General features: G+C 37.8%; 1 protein-coding gene and 1 long non-coding RNA gene across 2 annotated transcripts; one reads left to right on the forward strand and one right to left on the reverse strand.

Annotated features, from left to right (window-relative positions):
* Window positions 1-247: 247 nt before the first annotated feature.
* On the forward strand, window positions 248-12305 carry LOC117565920 (solute carrier organic anion transporter family member 4A1). Its single transcript, XM_034245289.2, has 7 exons — window positions 248-580; window positions 5980-6293; window positions 6352-6541; window positions 8687-8789; window positions 10816-11739; window positions 11792-11980; window positions 12035-12305. Exons 1-7 carry the CDS (start codon window positions 322-324, stop codon window positions 12153-12155), a joined length of 2100 nt encoding a protein of 699 aa, XP_034101180.1. The 5' UTR covers window positions 248-321; the 3' UTR covers window positions 12156-12305.
* LOC127565020 (uncharacterized) lies at window positions 2713-3536 on the reverse strand. The gene is made up of 3 exons (XR_007954411.1): window positions 3332-3536; window positions 3189-3265; window positions 2713-3108 (listed from the first exon to the last, which is right to left on the reverse strand). It is a non-coding gene; the product is annotated as an uncharacterized LOC127565020 (long non-coding RNA).
* Window positions 12306-16385: the final 4080 nt, after the last annotated feature.

The following is a 16385-nucleotide window of genomic DNA, read 5'->3' on the forward strand; positions in this document are numbered from 1 at the left end:
GACACAGCCAACAACAACAACAAACCTTTCATTCATAAAATGTGCTCACACATACACGCAGTGCAAAACGATTCGTCGTTGGTGTGTGAGTGCCTTGGCCCACATGGGGTTGCTTTTGCACAGCAGCTAACAGAGCGCTGTTAATGTTAAATCCTGGCGCTGTTAAAGTGGCGAGCATCATCAGGCTGAGCTTTGCCGCGTTCAGTTTTTCAGTTGCATTTGGCGCTTCACTCGGTGTGGATCGCAGCAGTTAGCAAATATTTCAGACGCGCGCGTTTGTGTTCTCAGTGTGTGAGTGACAAATAACTGTAAAAGGAAAAAATGGCTGCTGATGTGGAGTCCAGCGACTTGTCAACCATTTGCCAGGCGCCCAAGCGCAGCAATATGAACAACAATAATAGTGCGCGTTCCAGTCGCGTTGGCAGCGCCACCAGCACAGGAACTACCACGGATCTGGATCTGGAGACCGTGCCGGCAGAGCAGCGCTTTGGCTGGCGTCGCTGCCAGCCGCAGTGGCTGCAACGTTTCTGCACTGCGAAGTGGGCGCTCTTCTGGCTCTGCTGGGGCGGTGCATTGCAAGGTAAGCGGAAGCGGTGAAGGGAAAGGGGAAGGAGAATGCGAATGCGAAATTCCTACTGTGGGTCGAACTTAATTCGATTTAATGTGGCAGCGTCTCGCTGATCCGCCCACGCTCAATTCAAAGCTCAGCATTTAACTGCAATCTCTGCGCAATTTTCGACAACAAAATGAAAGCAATTTTTATTTAAATGATTAAAATGAAGGTGTTGTGTTGTGTTTGCTTAGCACTTGTGCTTGGCAATGTGCGAAAAATTAGTTCATCTTTGTAATGCAAATATTTGCATGAGCATTGACAATATTACTTTTTATCTAACCAACTGTTAAGTCATCTTTTATCTAATCTTCGTGTGTCAATAGTGCCGATTAAATTTAAATGGAAAACTTGGCGCGAATTTAATCATTGACAAAAACAACAAATTCGTAATTTGCTAATTGTGCTGTTCTCTAGCTCCGGTTCCATTTGTAGTTCCAGTTTTAGTTCATTGAGTCACGATCAATTTACCGTTGCACTGTTCCCAGTATTTTTAGCGCTTTTGCTAGATTTCTTGAAAACTTTGCAAGTTAGGAAATCATTTTATTTATTTCAAAATATTTTTCACTTTATTAAATTTTTATCAACATTTATTTTCGTCCTCGTTTTATTACATTTTTTAACTATCATATTATTACATATTTTATTTATTCCTTTATTTTCATCCTCGTTTTTCAAGTCACTAATAGATTTCGAAATAACTTTAAATTGTTTCAATTCGAAGATGCAAAATATAGATAAATTTTCGTTTGCTATTTTTTTTCATATGAATATTTAGTGATACCAAATTTGAATAAGTTTGCTTTATCCTGAAAATTTTAGTGTACTACGAATTATTGCATCATCATTTTCAAAAGAAATGCAGTTCAAGAAACACTGCAGAATTTAATACAACATCTTTGCAAATAGAAAAATTACCGTAATTAATTTTAAATTCATTTATTATTATTTATTACTACTTATTACTTATTAGTCATCATAATTAACAAGGATCAATTTTGTCAAAAATGTAATTATCACTAATTCCTTTACTTGAGAAATTCACATTAGAGGAAAAATGAAGAGAGCGTTGGTAAAGCAGTAAATTATTTCTTAAGGGAGTTGCTGATTAGCCAAAAATTTAATCCCAGCTGCAATTCAATTACTGTCTCGCTGAAATCCTTAACAAAACTTATTTGCAAGCGTTTTTTTTTTAAGAACTATTAAATACTTAAAGGTGGTAATGGGCCCAGCTATTGGCAACAACTTGAGCTGTGGAAAAGAAGTGGAGGAGGGGGGAATGGGAATGGGAATGGGCTTGTGCTGGGGCTTATTCTTCTTCTTGGTAAAAGGGGTTGAGCAAGTGGAACGCTTCATTATCATCGCTGAGCACTGTGTGTTGGCTGTTGGCTTCAGGAGTTGGCGACTTCGACTGCAGCAGCAGGAGCAGCAGCAAAGGCAAGGCTGTGTGCAACAGATAAGCATTTGGGGGCAAGGGTTGGGCCACAATTTTGTTGAATGGGAAGCGAGTTAATAATTAATATCAGCCCCGGGCAGTCAACGGAGCTTTCTTCTCGGTGGCTTTTTTAGCCCGAGGATGCATTAACCTCAAAACACACACACACACTCACTCACCGACTGACTGACTGACTGAAGTTCTCTCTGAATAGTTTCAAAAGGGAAACAGTTTCAAGATGTTGTCGAGGTGCAAACGGGAAGTGCAAGTGGCCAAAGATATAAATCTGTATCAAAACGGAAAATGAGGTGGAGACGGATTCGTAGGCGATTCAGCATGTGGTTAATTAAAATTCACCAATTGCAAAAGTGCTTTTTTTAGGAAACTGGATGCGGGATTAGGCAGTGTAGCAGGGATTAGCTGATGGCAATGGCATTGGTGTCAGCCTGCTGGCAGTTGTATTTATGTCTTCTGGTCGTGCCGCAAACAAACCATGCCATGATTATATGCTCCGCTTGGCATCTGTTGCACATTGTCCATACGTGAGCGCATTTCCGCCTTGGACTCCATCCAACGAAAGCCAAAGCAACTGAAACCAAACAGTTCTGGCTGGTGTCAAAGTGATGACAAGGCTCAACGCTATCTCTCTCTCTCTCTCTCTCTCTCTCTCAGTCTCTCTTTGGTCTCCGTTTGGAAATGTTTGCCAGGTCGCGTGCTGCGATAAATCTCCCTGCTGTCGCCCTCATCCACGCCCCCTCACCAGCCTCTTTCTCTCTCTGCCTTCTTTCCGCAGTGTGGAACGAATGGGGGGCATGGTTATGGGTTATGAATGGCGGCACGTGACCGAAAATATTAATCAGTTGACATGGCATTAACATAAATCATCCGCAACAATTTTTGGGATTGCAGCATCGCATCGCATCGCAGCGCATCGCATCGTGTCGCATCGTGTTGTGTCATGTCGAGCTTTTCCCTCCTTATTTCATCACATTTTAACGGTTTATTGTGGCTACGCTCTAAATTGGGGTTATCTTTTATTCGCAAATACATTTAGAATCAGGCACTTAAAATAGACAATAAATATTCAAATCGACTGTAGATGGAATTGCTTTTTGATTTTTCTATATTATCATTTTAAATTACCTGTCATTTCCTTTTATTTAGAATTAAAAAGCAGTCAGCGTTAAGTTGGCAGCATTTTTCTGTTAAGTTTGCAGTTCCTAATATTCAAATGGACTTTAGATCGAACTGTTTTTGGATTTTTCCCCATTGTTATTTTAAATTACCTGTCATTTACTTATTTTTCATAATTAAGAAGAGCGAGAGAAAATTGTTCAGTTGGCAGCACTTTTTTCATCATGTCAGCAAATACATTTGAAAATTGATAATTATTAATCAAAGTACACTTTAGATAGAAGAGATGATAGTTGCATTTCATGTTTATTTTTTTTGTTCTATCTATTGAAATAAGGTAGAATACTATATTGTTAAATTGGCAGCTCTTGCCTATTATGTTTACAGTTCAAAATTGAAGTTTTTTTCATAGCAAACACATTTCAAAATAAACACTTAATATTTAATATTTAAAGCGGCAATACAGTTTGTTATTCAAATTTTGAATGTTTCTAATTATTTAAAAGCAAGCGAACAGTATTGTTAAGTTGTCAGCCCCTATCTGTTAAGTTTGCAGTTCCTAATTGGGTTTAGCTTCTCAGAAAAGAAATTTGAGAACAGCAACTTTATTTTCAAATTCACTTTCGATGGATTGTTCGCTAAAATTGTTTTTCGTTTTCATTTTCTTTTTTCCTATAGCTTTAAAGAGAGTTGCTAAGTTGGCAGTTAGGTAGAACATTGTGTTGATAAGTTGGCAGCACCTGTCTGTTAAGTTTGAATTGAACAATTAATCTTATTTCCATACTCAATACATTTAATTAAAGCGACTGTTTACAATGTAGTTTGTTATTCTATTTCTGATTATTAAGGATAATTTAAAAGAGAGCAGCGTTGTTAAGTTGACAGCCCCAGACTGTTAAGTTTGCAGTTCCTAATTGGGTTTATCATCTCAGAAAATATATTTAGGAACAGCACATAATACTCAAATTGACTTTCGATGGATTTTTCATTTAGATTGTTCTTTGTTTTCATTTTCTTTGCTAAGTTGACAGCTCCAGCCTGTTAATTTTGCAGTTCTATTTAATTTAATATGATTAACTCTACACTTATTGAGACTTCTTGTATTCAGCTGAAGTGCATTGGCTAATTAAAGGCACAACAACCTTGAGTTGCACTCGATTAAATCGCCAGATTGTCACGTATGCAACCGCACTTCAGTTCACCAGACTTCAAGCTCCCTTCTCCGAAAGCGTTGTAAGACGGGGAAGTCCCAACCCCTGAGCACTTCCTTCGTCTTGCACATAAGGAAATTGATCCATATTCCATATGATTGCTGTTTTCCACGCGGGGTAAATGACTTATGAGGTGCTTGAGAGAGTCTCAATGGGGGGGCGGGACAGGATGAAGGGCGGGGATGAATGTCCAGCGTGTGACTAAAAGGACATTTTTGAAGCAGGTCGATTATTGGGAAATAAATTGAATTTCTTGCCATTGCAAAGTCATATTCTAAGCAACACAATGAATGCCACTCGCCACCTCGCAAAATTGATATTTATGTGCAAAATCAATTTGTCCTACAGATATTTAATTTATAATCCCCTCCTCTTAACTTTGCTATGGATTGTATTGCAATCTGTTGAGCTCCTTTTACGTTCTTCTTTTCTTTTTTTTTTTATTATTATTTGTATTGAGGGATGTTGCCGGTAATAGCTTCTAATACGTGTAGTGTGCCCGAGGGGGATTTATCCGGTGCGGGGGTGATATCCGGTGTTCGATTCCAGTCAAAACATTGCTGGCTGGCTTCAAGTGAACGATGCAACTCGATTCAAGAACTATTTGTCAAAAGATGTTTGCCCAAGACACGCGCACATTTATGTGTTCTACTTCTTATTACGTTGTCAACATTTTGATGCCAAACAGCAGCAATTTCTCAATTCTGAATTGATTTACTTTATAAGGATGTCATTGGTAAAAGATTCTTCAACACGCGTTGTATTAAAAAATAATGATCTATGATTATTATTACATATTTATAAAAAACTTCAATTCTGAATTGATTTGCTTTATGAGGATGTCGTTGGTAAAAGATTTTTTATGTCGTAATTTCTATTAAAAATTAATGATCTGTGATCTATTTTTGTTTAAATAATTCATTTCCACTTTGATTGCTCTAAAGTAAAATATTGTAGCATACTTATTGGCATGTCCATGCAAAATGATTTGCTTTTTAAAATGTTAGTTTTATTATAGTGATTTATTTTGATTAGTATAGATATTTTCGCTTTTTGACATCGTCTTTAAACGGGTTGCGTAAAATAATTTTATAATTAAAATATTATCTTAAAACAAGAATACAATGACACAATAAATTTAGTTTTGAGGATGATACAAAGCTAATTCGATAAACCTGGCTCTTTATTTAGGACTGAAAAGGAATAAACATGTTTTCACAATATTGTCCTTAATTGATATAATAGTAATAATAATATAATAAGAGAATATACCTCGGGTGAATTCTGTTATTGAACTGGCATTTATTTCTTAAAGTCTTAAAGTTCTTAAATTACAAAAATATTGTATTTATTTATTTTATTTTTTGTATGTTTAAGAGCAATAATTATTTCTAATATATTCCACTCTGAAGTCCTTTGTGGCTCTGGTTATTAGGATTTATATTCGTTATTTCAATAAAATAATACAAATCATAATATTCTAGATTAAACAAGGATAATCTCCCTTGTCTCTTTTATATGAACAAATCTTTAAAGACAATTTATTAAATTTCGTATTATTATATTTCAATAAATTCTTGCATTTACAGGTCTGATTGTGAATGGTTTTGTGAATGTGAACATCTCGACAATCGAGCGTCGCTTTGGACTCCGCTCTCGTCAGACGGGACTCGTGGCCAGTGGCTACGATTTGGCCTCCTTTGTGTGTCTCGTTCCCGTGACTTACTACGGCGGAAGGAAAGGAGCCTCGAAGCCGTGCTTCATTGCGATTGGGCTGCTGTTGATGGGACTCGGCTCGCTGATCTTTGCCTTGCCGCATTTTCTGGTCGGCAGCTATCGGGCGACGATTGCCGAGGCGAACAACTGCGATGTGGACGCGGGACAATTGACAAATCAAACGATGGTATTGGATTTTCGATGACGCTGCTGGCGACGATTTATAATGCAACAACTATTTGCAGGCGAGTTGCCATGACGAGTTGGAGTTGGAACTAGATGGAGATGCGGATGTGGGCGAGAGTCTAACTTGGACCGTTTGGCTGTTCTTTGCGGCTCAACTTTTGCATGGAGCGGGCGCATCGCCGCTGTTTACGCTGGGCGTGACCTATCTGGATGAGAATGTATCCACAAAGATGTCATCTGTTTACTTGGGTAACTGTTCAAGTCTGTCTTTTGCGTTCTCCCCTCTTCGTCAGTCTGTATTGATAAGGCGAAAAGTTTTCGTCTCCGTCTGCAAAGCAAATGAAGTGCGCTCAACTAAGCAAAAGGCTGCTGGGTATCTGAGTATCTGAGTATCTTGTAGTTGTAGTTGTTGTTGTAGTTGTGTGCCTTACACATTGCATATATTTATTTCCATTTCTATTTTTATTTGCCATATTGCCAAAATGCCAGACGATGCGCGGCAAGCAACAAAGGGAAGTAAATACTGTGTGTTGACTGTGTTTGCTCCCGCCCCTTTTTTTCGGAGGGGAATTCCCCCCTTGTTGACCCAATTTTAAAGCTGACTCAGGCTGCAAACAACGAAAAGGGGGCGACAGACAGCGAGACAGCGAGAAAGCGACAGCTCAGCTCAGCTTGGTGAAATTTATTGCCTCCTAGTTAAGTTTATCGTATGCCTCGCTTTCGGCTCGCTTATCAACTCCGTACAGCTTCTCTAACTTCTCTCACATTTGCTTTTTTGGTTCAAATTCAAACAATTGAAATTCGTTTTTGGGGATTTTCGTTTGCTTTTTGTTTTTATTTTATTTGCCTGCAGCATTTGTTTCCCCTCTCCACTCTCCACTCTCTTATGAGCTTATTAAATGCGTCGTCGCTGTGCGTGTCCTTTGCTCCCCCTCCCACTCCCTCTCCTACTCCCACTCCTGCTGTGTCCTTTTGCGCATTGTGATGCAAATTAAGATGCAGTCAAATGATAAACGCAGCGCATTGACTTATTGCCATTTGCCATTTTGCCACCACGCACTCTCGATTCTCGATTCTCGATTGTTGCCGCATTCTGTGGCAACACATTCTGAGCGCTGTGCGCAATGTGCGAGTAATTAATTTGACAAGGACCAAGTTCAAAGTGGAAAATTGAGCTTAGAAGTGACAGCAGTATTTGTAAATTGCCTCATAACTTGTTTATCCACTCTTCAATTAGCCTGAAGGAGATGACAAACAATATCAATAGTGAGTTGTAGAAACTACGAAATTTAAATGCATTTTAAAGGAAATTTAGGATATAAACTAGATATTTACTGCATAAAATAATCACATTATACAGATAACAGAGATATTACAATTATTTGTGAATGTTTACTAACATACTACTCAAAAATAATGGCAAATTATAGCTAGATAAAAAATAATTTGCTGTTATTTTTGAGGATACTTGTTGATTCTGGATTTAGATTGTTTGAATTTATAGTTGACATATTTAAGACATCGTTGTATTTCGTACATTAGAATTATTGCTTTCTCTTGCTTCAAGAAATTTACCTGTAAAATGTTGCCAAAGAAACTAGATTTGAATATTTATCCAGCAACATTCTCTTGCATTTTTTAGGTGAGTTGCAGGGTCTCTGCCAGTCGAATATTCTAAACATATTCCCTATTTAGAGGCATTATTCTTTACCCTTTAGATTTTACGACTATTGCGGGGTATTCTGTAATTCAATGTTAAATTGATTTAATTTTTATTAAAATTTATTAAATTGATTTATTATTATTTAGGTTAAGCTATTATTTGTCTTTTTAGCAAAATGCGTATTTCTTCTTTTTAGGTTTCTTGAAGGGTCTCTACAAGTCGAATGTTGACAATACCTTTCAATATTTATTCGAAAATGTGCATTTTCTTTTAGGTTCTTTGCGACGCATTAAGCATTTGATTGCTTCATTTCATTTAAAGTTTGAAGCTATTAATAATTATTTCATTTGCAAGCAAACATTTTGCAATATTTTAAGTTATTTCTGCGGCTTTTAAAAGAGTCTCAACCAGTCAAAAGTTGAATGGATTTTTGCATATTTATTCGATATTATTGGTTTCCTTTTAGGTTTTTTAGATAGGCATTATGTACTTGATTATTTAATTCAATTTAATTATTGCAAATTTTATTTATTAACTGTTTATTAGCCAAAGTAAATATTTTGCTACATTTGAAATTATTGCTGAGGCTATTAAAAGGGTCTCAAGAAGTCAAATGTCGATTTGCATTTATGCATATTTATTCGGCATTATTCGTTGCCTCTTAGGCCCAATGGCAGAGCATTATGCAGTTGAATGCTTAATTGATTTAATTGTGTTTTACATTCTTGCAGGTATTTACTACACGATGGCCATAATTGGACCAGCTGTTGGCTATGTGCTCGGCGGTCAATTGCTGCTCATTTACACGGACTTTGTAACCGTGGATGCCGCTGAGTAAGTATTAAGTATATATTGTTCATATGTATTTTATGTTGTGTGCAAGCCGGATGATTGTTATTAATCGCGTGGGTCACAGCTATTTGAAGGGAATGAAGGGGGCAAGTAAGAGGGGCAGTCAAATGGCTTTAATGATGGCCCACAGGGAGAGGGAGATGGAGAGGGAGAGCGGGGAACGTCGTTGAGCTTATTTTGTGCGCGACATTTGTAACCAAGGACAACGTGGCGAGGCCAAAGGACAAAGCACGCCGGAGCGTAAATATCTCCGGAGACTAATAAAACAACATTTCGTGCTGACAACGAGGAAATAAGGTGCGAATGAGATTCCAGGATGAGCATGTGGATGTGGATGTGCCACTGGATGTGGTTGTAACTCTGGTTGCGGTTGCGATTGCGATTGTGGTCGGGGCAGTTGTTTGATTCACATTTGTATACAGCTTATGGACGAGGCAGAGGCGGAGGCGGAGGAGGAGGGGAAAACACTGCATTGCACGGATAAGCCGCAGCACAGCTTATTGTCAAGGTGATGCCATAAGTCATAGTACCGCGGAGTTGGAGTTGGCATCGGATTCACATTCGGAGTTGGAGGCGTCGCGACTAAATCTGGTTGCTACTTTTACGGTCGTCGCGCTTTCTAAATTATGTGAAAAGAACATGAAACATTTGGTTTATGCGCGGCAAAAGCAATTGGCTTATCCAAATGTAAATTAACTGAATTTGCAATTTATTTGCCGCATACAAAAATAGATAATGACTATTCGAGAAGGTCGACTGAGGAAGGGAGAACTTCGGGTTTAATGTGGTAGACAGGAGTGAAGAGAAATATAGCAGATAGAGATAGAGATAGAGCCAGAGATAAAGACAAAGACAGAGATAGATTTAGAGATAGGAGATATGAGTAAATTTGATATGCAATGATTGATTGTTTAAGGGGTTTTTAAACTGCATATTTGATTGAGTAACCTGTTGACTGTCTCTGTTCCGAAGCGATTGATAAAAAGATCTAGGAATAATTAAGACATAGAGGAGTTAAGTTAAGAAGGAATTTTGAATGAATGAATAATTTATTGACTGCTTAATACGTTTTTGAACTACATATTTCATGAAGTAACCTGTTGACTAACTGAATATTGTAACTGATTGCTAAAGATATCTAAGAATAATTTAGACAACCAACAGTAAAAGTAAGGAGGGATTCAAAATGAATGAATAATTGATTGATTGCTTAAAGTGTATATTTGATTGATTAACCTGTTGATTGACTTAATATTGTAACCGATTGACAAAATGATTTAAAATTAACTAAGAGATCAGTGCAAAAGTAAGGTGTTATTCAAATTGAATGAATAATTGATTGATTGCCTAATGAGTTTTAAAATTACATATAGTATTTGATTGACTAACCGATTAATAGAAACGTAACAGAGAAAAGTAAAAGTAGAGAGACAAATTATATGAATAACACAGCATTTTTCTAACAGATTTATTAATAGATATAACTGATTTATTGAAAGATCAGTTCGAAATTGAATCAGAGTTGTTGGAATAACATAAAGCAAATAAATATCTTATTGATTGACAAACAAGTAGATTGAATGCGAGATTAACCCTCTTGACTGAGTAACTGCTACTTTTAGATAGCTTAGGAGTAAGTAAAAGAAAAGTTGATTTGAACAGATTATTATATTTTATGTTAATATAAACATAAGATTAATGAATAATTTATTGATTGACCGAGATTGACTGCATAATTGATTGATGTTGATAAACATCTCTATAATCGAATCTATTGATTGCTGCATTCATTATGTTAGTGACTGACATCTAAGTTAATTATTTAAAGCTAAGATTAATTGCTTATTTAGTTTAACTATCAAGTTTTTAGCTTGATTGATAGCCCCGCACATTAGTTGATTTCCTAGTTAGTTGATTAATTGATTGGACGAAGCCGAATTCAATATTAAATCTAAGTTCAAACTAATTAAATTCCCCACTAATCAATTTCTCTTCTCTCTCTTCACAGCTTAAGCTTGACAAGCGACAGCAAAGTGTGGATCGGCGCCTGGTGGATTGGCTTTGTGTTTGCTGCTTTGGTCTGTGTGTTGATTGCCATTCCTATCTTTGGATATCCCAAGTCTCTGCCCGGTGCCGAGAAGTTGCAGCTGGCCAAAGTATCCGAGGCTCATGGTACCAGCACTGCGAAGGCAACAGAAGACATTCAAACGAAGTCGCAGCCACGTCGCCGCCTTGGAGAGCTTCCTCATGCTGTGCTGACGCTCTTCAAGAATCCCACATTCTTCTTCCTTAACTTGGCTGGCGCCACAGAGGGATTGGTCATCGCCGGATTCGCTGCCTTTCTGCCCAAACAGATCGAGAATCAATTTAGCATTTCGCCTGTGATTTCAGCGCTGCTCATGGGATTGATTACAGTGCCAGCGGGCGGAGGAGGAACCTTCCTCGGTGGCTATTTGGTTAAGAAGCTGAATCTCGCCTGTGGCGGCATCATCAAGATGTGTTTGTTGGCCACCGTGGTGGCCACGTTCTTCACCAGCTGCTTCTTGGTTTCCTGCCCCAATGCAGCGTTTGCTGGGGTTACCACATCGTATGTGCCCACGCTCCAAGCCAATCCGTTGCCAATTTCGTTGGAGGCTCCTTGCAATGCCAACTGTGGCTGCAGTCGAAGCAACTATGATCCCATTTGTGGTGCCGATGGCGTCATGTACTACAGTCCCTGCTTTGCAGGCTGCAGCGAGGAGCAGCAACTGGACACCCAGAAGATCTATCGCAACTGCAGCTGCATTGAGAATCGTTTCGAGCAGCTGCCTGAAGCAACGAATGTCATGTGCGAATCCAAGTGCCAAAATCTTTCCTATTTCGTGGGTCTCTGCTTTGTGTTGATGCTCTTCACTTTTCTGGCCACAATGCCTGCGCTGTCTGCTACTCTAAGGTGAGCAAAGACCTTACTTTCTAGCTCTTAGTAAACAATTTCTTCTTTGCAGATGTGTGCAGGATGAGCAGCGTTCGTTTGCCTTGGGTCTGCAATGGATCAAGGTGCGTCTGATGGGCACAATTCCAGCTCCTTTGATCTTTGGCGCACTAATCGACGAATCTTGCATGTTGTGGCACGAGTCCTGCGATGAGCAGGCAGGCGGCGCTTGTCTAGTCTATGATAATTACTATATTAGCCGGTAAATTTTATTCCTCCAATCGTAGTAACAATAATAACTCTCAATCTCTTCTAGCTACATGTGGCTGTTGGCTTTAATTGGCAAACTCTGCTCTGTGGTGTTCTTCTTGGGCGCCTGGTGGTTCTACAAGCCGCCCAGTGAACCATCGAATGCCAAAAAGGATGTGGAGACTTGAAGCTAAACAATCTTAAACGATGAAGCGACTGAACATAAACTAAGAAGTGACACTGCCGAAGAGAAAAGGCCAAAACAAGCAATTAAGGCTTCATTCATTAAGGCTTCGTATTAGAAATGGTCTCATTAATATTTGTCTATTGTATTTTTATGTCTATTTTAATCATTAAGTAATTAAGCATACATATTAAACTTAATAATATTTCAAGTGTTTTTTCTGCACTATGTGCAATTTTAAAGGTGGCGCCAACATTAACAGCTAACAGCTGCTAGCGATAACAGTCTGTTAACGCTGCGCGCAAATTTGCGTAACGTGAAGTGCGCTGCGCATGTTAGCGGACTGGTTGCGGCGCTGCCACCCTGGTGTGTTTTGAAAGGAAAATTGAGTGGCAGCACTGGCACGATTGTTTTTTAATTTGTTGTTGGATTTCGTACGGTACGGTCGTGGTGCGCTTGGTTGCTTCGAGGCGGATAAAATGCCAACTTGACGCTCTTTATTTAGTTAAAAACATTACACACGCGTAGCGCCAAAAACATAAAAAAACACATACAAGTTACAACAGATAAAGTGTTCGAGGAGCATGTAATTCGTGTAAATTTTATTGTAAGCAAAGAGTTGCAGCGAAATTTTGAATTGATTTTATGCACTGCGTTCCGTTCGTTTGCGAATGCGTGTGCGTGCGTGTTTCAGCGTGTGTGTGTGCTTGCATTTGTGTGTCAGAGTGTGACGGTGTGATAAAAGTAAACGTAAATCATGTGCAATTAAAAGGTCAATCACCCAGCCAACCAACATCATAATAACAACAATGATATTATTATTAATAAATAATCCAAACTAAAGCCAATTACAATGACAATTGTAGTAAGAGAGCTGGAGTTGAAAGCGAAAGAGAGAGAGGTAAAAAGACATGGGGCAAAAAATGCAGCAAATTTGGTTTAAAAAATCCACCAAGTGATGCAACTGCAAATCAAACAAAATACATACAAATATGCATTGATGTATGCGTGTGTTGTGGATATGTGTTATACACGTGTACATATTGAGAAAGCAACCTTAAAAGAGAGCTGCAAAACAATAACAAAAACAAAAAGTCTTTGCATAATGAGCAGAGCGCAGCAACATCAGCAAAGGCGAAAAACAAAACAGATATAAATATTAAAATGAAAATGAAAAATATCAATGCAAGGTGATTTCAAGCATTTAATCTACTTACCACTACAAACGTGTCTCCTGCACACACGCACACAGACACCTTTAATGCTGTGTGGCTCTTGTCGCGTCTTCTTCATGTATTCTGTCTTGTCTGGCAAAAGCAATGAGGGTTCCCCCCTCCCCCATCCTGGCGCCCCTACAGCTGTAGTGGAGCAAGACTTGTTTTGCCTTACAGCTGTACATATGTTTATTTGCATGTGTATGTGCGAGTATGTGTGTTTGCTCACATAAGAGCATGTTTGTTAGTGTGTGCACATTTGCAGGCGCACTTGTTACAGATTCATTTTTAGTTCTTTGCTTCTTGCTCCCCCACATGGGCAAAGGTTTTCCTTTGTTGTCGCTGCTTGCTGTCGCCTTTTTATGAGTTGCCTTTTGAATACCCTAGAAGTAGACTATTCTCTATAGGGGGTATAAAGGATACCAATTGGAATAAGTTTGTATTCATATAATGAATTCCAATTGTCATATTTGAACTGTGCTGCCTGATGAATAATTTCAATTCAAGCGTTGCCAGACTTGCTTTGTTTACCAATTAGACATAATTAGTCCTCTTGGGAAATTTTTAACACCTTTGTATGTACATAACACACAGGGTAGCCGTTAGTCAAGCATTTATTCATGCGATTTGTGGCCGCCTGTCAATTGATTTATATTTGCATAATCGTTCTTTGGCCGACCAAATTTATAAGTTACTATACGCTAAGTGCTTTGGCCATGGCAATTCATGCTACAAAGTATATGAGAAATACATACTGAGGTATATTTTATGTACTTATCGACTTAAGTGCCCATTTATCGATATATAGCTGAGCGAATATTTTCCAAGCCAGTGCTAAAAGTGCCACATAATAGGCAGAAATCGTATATCATAACTGAAAGCAACTTATTTCTATTGTAAACTATTTTGAGAATGTATTAACTGTGATAATTTTGTCATAAAAAAGTTAATAATTTAATCAAGATTATATTTAAAAAATACTATATACTTCGATAGTCGATTAGATTCTTTTTTTTTTGCTATATAGCATAGCTTTTACTTTCCTTTACAATAAAGAGGGGAAACATCAACTTATAATATATTTTTTTTTGGCAGCTTTGGAATGCCATTTTGGGTTCGTTATTGATTTTTATATGGCCAAGCCGCTTTAATATTCCCCATTCATTTGGTTTCAGCTCTACGACAAAATATTATTTTCACTTTATTATCATAATCAGCGAAGAAAAAGTTTTAGACAATTGGACTTTGTCATTTTTGAAGTTCAACTTATGTATGTATATTTTTCCCTTTCTAATCTCGAATTCTAATGGGTTTGCTTTAGGTTCTTAAAAGCATTTTATCACTAGTCAAATATTTGGTTTTCTGATTCGTCTTTGTTTTAACGTTGTACATGCTCTGTGGCTGGGCTATTGACTCATGGAACATCTGATTCTGTCCACTTTCGTTTCATAACGAGTTCCCAGCGACTGAGTTTTGAGTTTGGTCATGGCAAAAGTTAGCGGTTTCTTGTTTGTCGTCTGGATTTGTTGCCGAAGTCGTTGAACAAACTGCAATCAGTTGAGCGACAAAAACAAAACTTAAACTGGTTTCCCACACACAAACACATTAAGCTAGAGACACACACACACGCACACACATGTTACTACCTGTTCTCTAAAACAGTAAACTACTTAGTCATCATTTTACGTTTGTCTCATGGCATCATAAAATTGCAAAAAAGAATATTAAATAATTTCATGAAATTAACATTATCGCAAAAACGTGATCTATCCATAGAATATTTATAGATCATACAAGTTTTTTTGACAATATTGATCATTTCAATGAAACTAAGTTCTAATTGAAAGTGACATTCTACTTAGTAGCTAGAAATTGCGTATTATATACATAGATATATGTATTTTTCGTATAATATTGAATTAAAATGCACAATAGAGCTTCGAAATGTCACCCATTTATCTTCCCCAAAAAATTAGCATTATTAAAATCCGGGACAATACCTGAAAATTATGCAAGTTAAAAAAAGAAAACAATAAAAAGTTTGTTATTTTCGGAGAACAAATTAAAAAACCACACTTTTGTATAAATGAGTATGAATATTTAAACAATAATATGCAAAATTTATTTTATTTCTGAAAGGAGTTTTTATTAGGTATTGTTAATTTTTTGTATTTTAAATTTTAACACATGCGGAACATTTAAAATTTCTTTGTCTAATTGCGAAGCAAAACGTCAGAGTTGCTAACAAATTGAAATGAGTGAGAAAACTTTAAAGTCAACTAAAAGCGGGCCTCTGTTTAACAATATTTCAGGCGTAAAAAACAGTTGCACCTTATTTATAAATAAAAAAAAAAAACAATAGCTGTGATTTCATTTGGTAACTTCTTACACACACACTGACGCAAAGAAACGTGTGTGTGTGTGTGTAGTTGGGTTTATATTGAATTGTGGCCCAATATTCGTGCAGCTGTTGCCATTTCTTGCGGTTGGCTGCCTCTCGCTCTCTCTCTCTCTCTCTCCTTCTTTCTTGTTGTCTGCTAAGTAGTTCCCTGGCTGTGTTCCAGTTCCCCACGTGTTTGGAGCTCGCAATTAGCTGACAGCGCAGCGTTGTTGTTGCTGCTGTTGTTGTTGGTGGTGGGCTCGGTTGCCGAAACTTCAATTTCGCACGTAACCGAAAATGCAAAAATCAACATAATCAAGTCGCGGATCTAACGGTGTTTGTGTATCTCATTTGGCAGCATTAAGAAAACCTAAAACCGGTTCGGCTTTGTTCGTTCACTCGTACGTTCGGCTTCGTTCGGTTCGCTTCGTTCGCTCATTTGCTCGCTTCTTCGTTCGTTCGTTCGCTCGAGTTATTCATTGAACCGAGTCTCTCACACACACACACACACATAAAGAAAAATAATCTGTAATTGTGTGTGCCGACCACATTTAGTTTGGTTTGCCATGATCTAAACAATTATTTTTGAAATATCTTCTAAAGAATTGCAATAAATAAGCATCCACATATTTTTTCAGCA

The sequence above is a fragment of the Drosophila albomicans genome, chromosome 2L, assembly GCF_009650485.2.
Source record: "Drosophila albomicans strain 15112-1751.03 chromosome 2L, ASM965048v2, whole genome shotgun sequence".
NCBI lineage: Eukaryota > Metazoa > Arthropoda > Insecta > Diptera > Drosophilidae > Drosophila > Drosophila albomicans.

Excerpts from the sequence above, each read along its gene's own strand:
- LOC117565920 (XM_034245289.2), top strand. The coding sequence starts at position 322 with ATGGCTGCTGATGTGGAGTCCAGCGACTTGTCAACCATTTGCCAGGCG. Across the intron at positions 8,790-10,815 it reads GTAACCGTGGATGCCGCTGA|CTTAAGCTTGACAAGCGACA; the intron begins GTAAGTATTAAG and ends CTCTCTTCACAG. Across the intron at positions 11,740-11,791 it reads GCGCTGTCTGCTACTCTAAG|ATGTGTGCAGGATGAGCAGC; the intron begins GTGAGCAAAGAC and ends TCTTCTTTGCAG.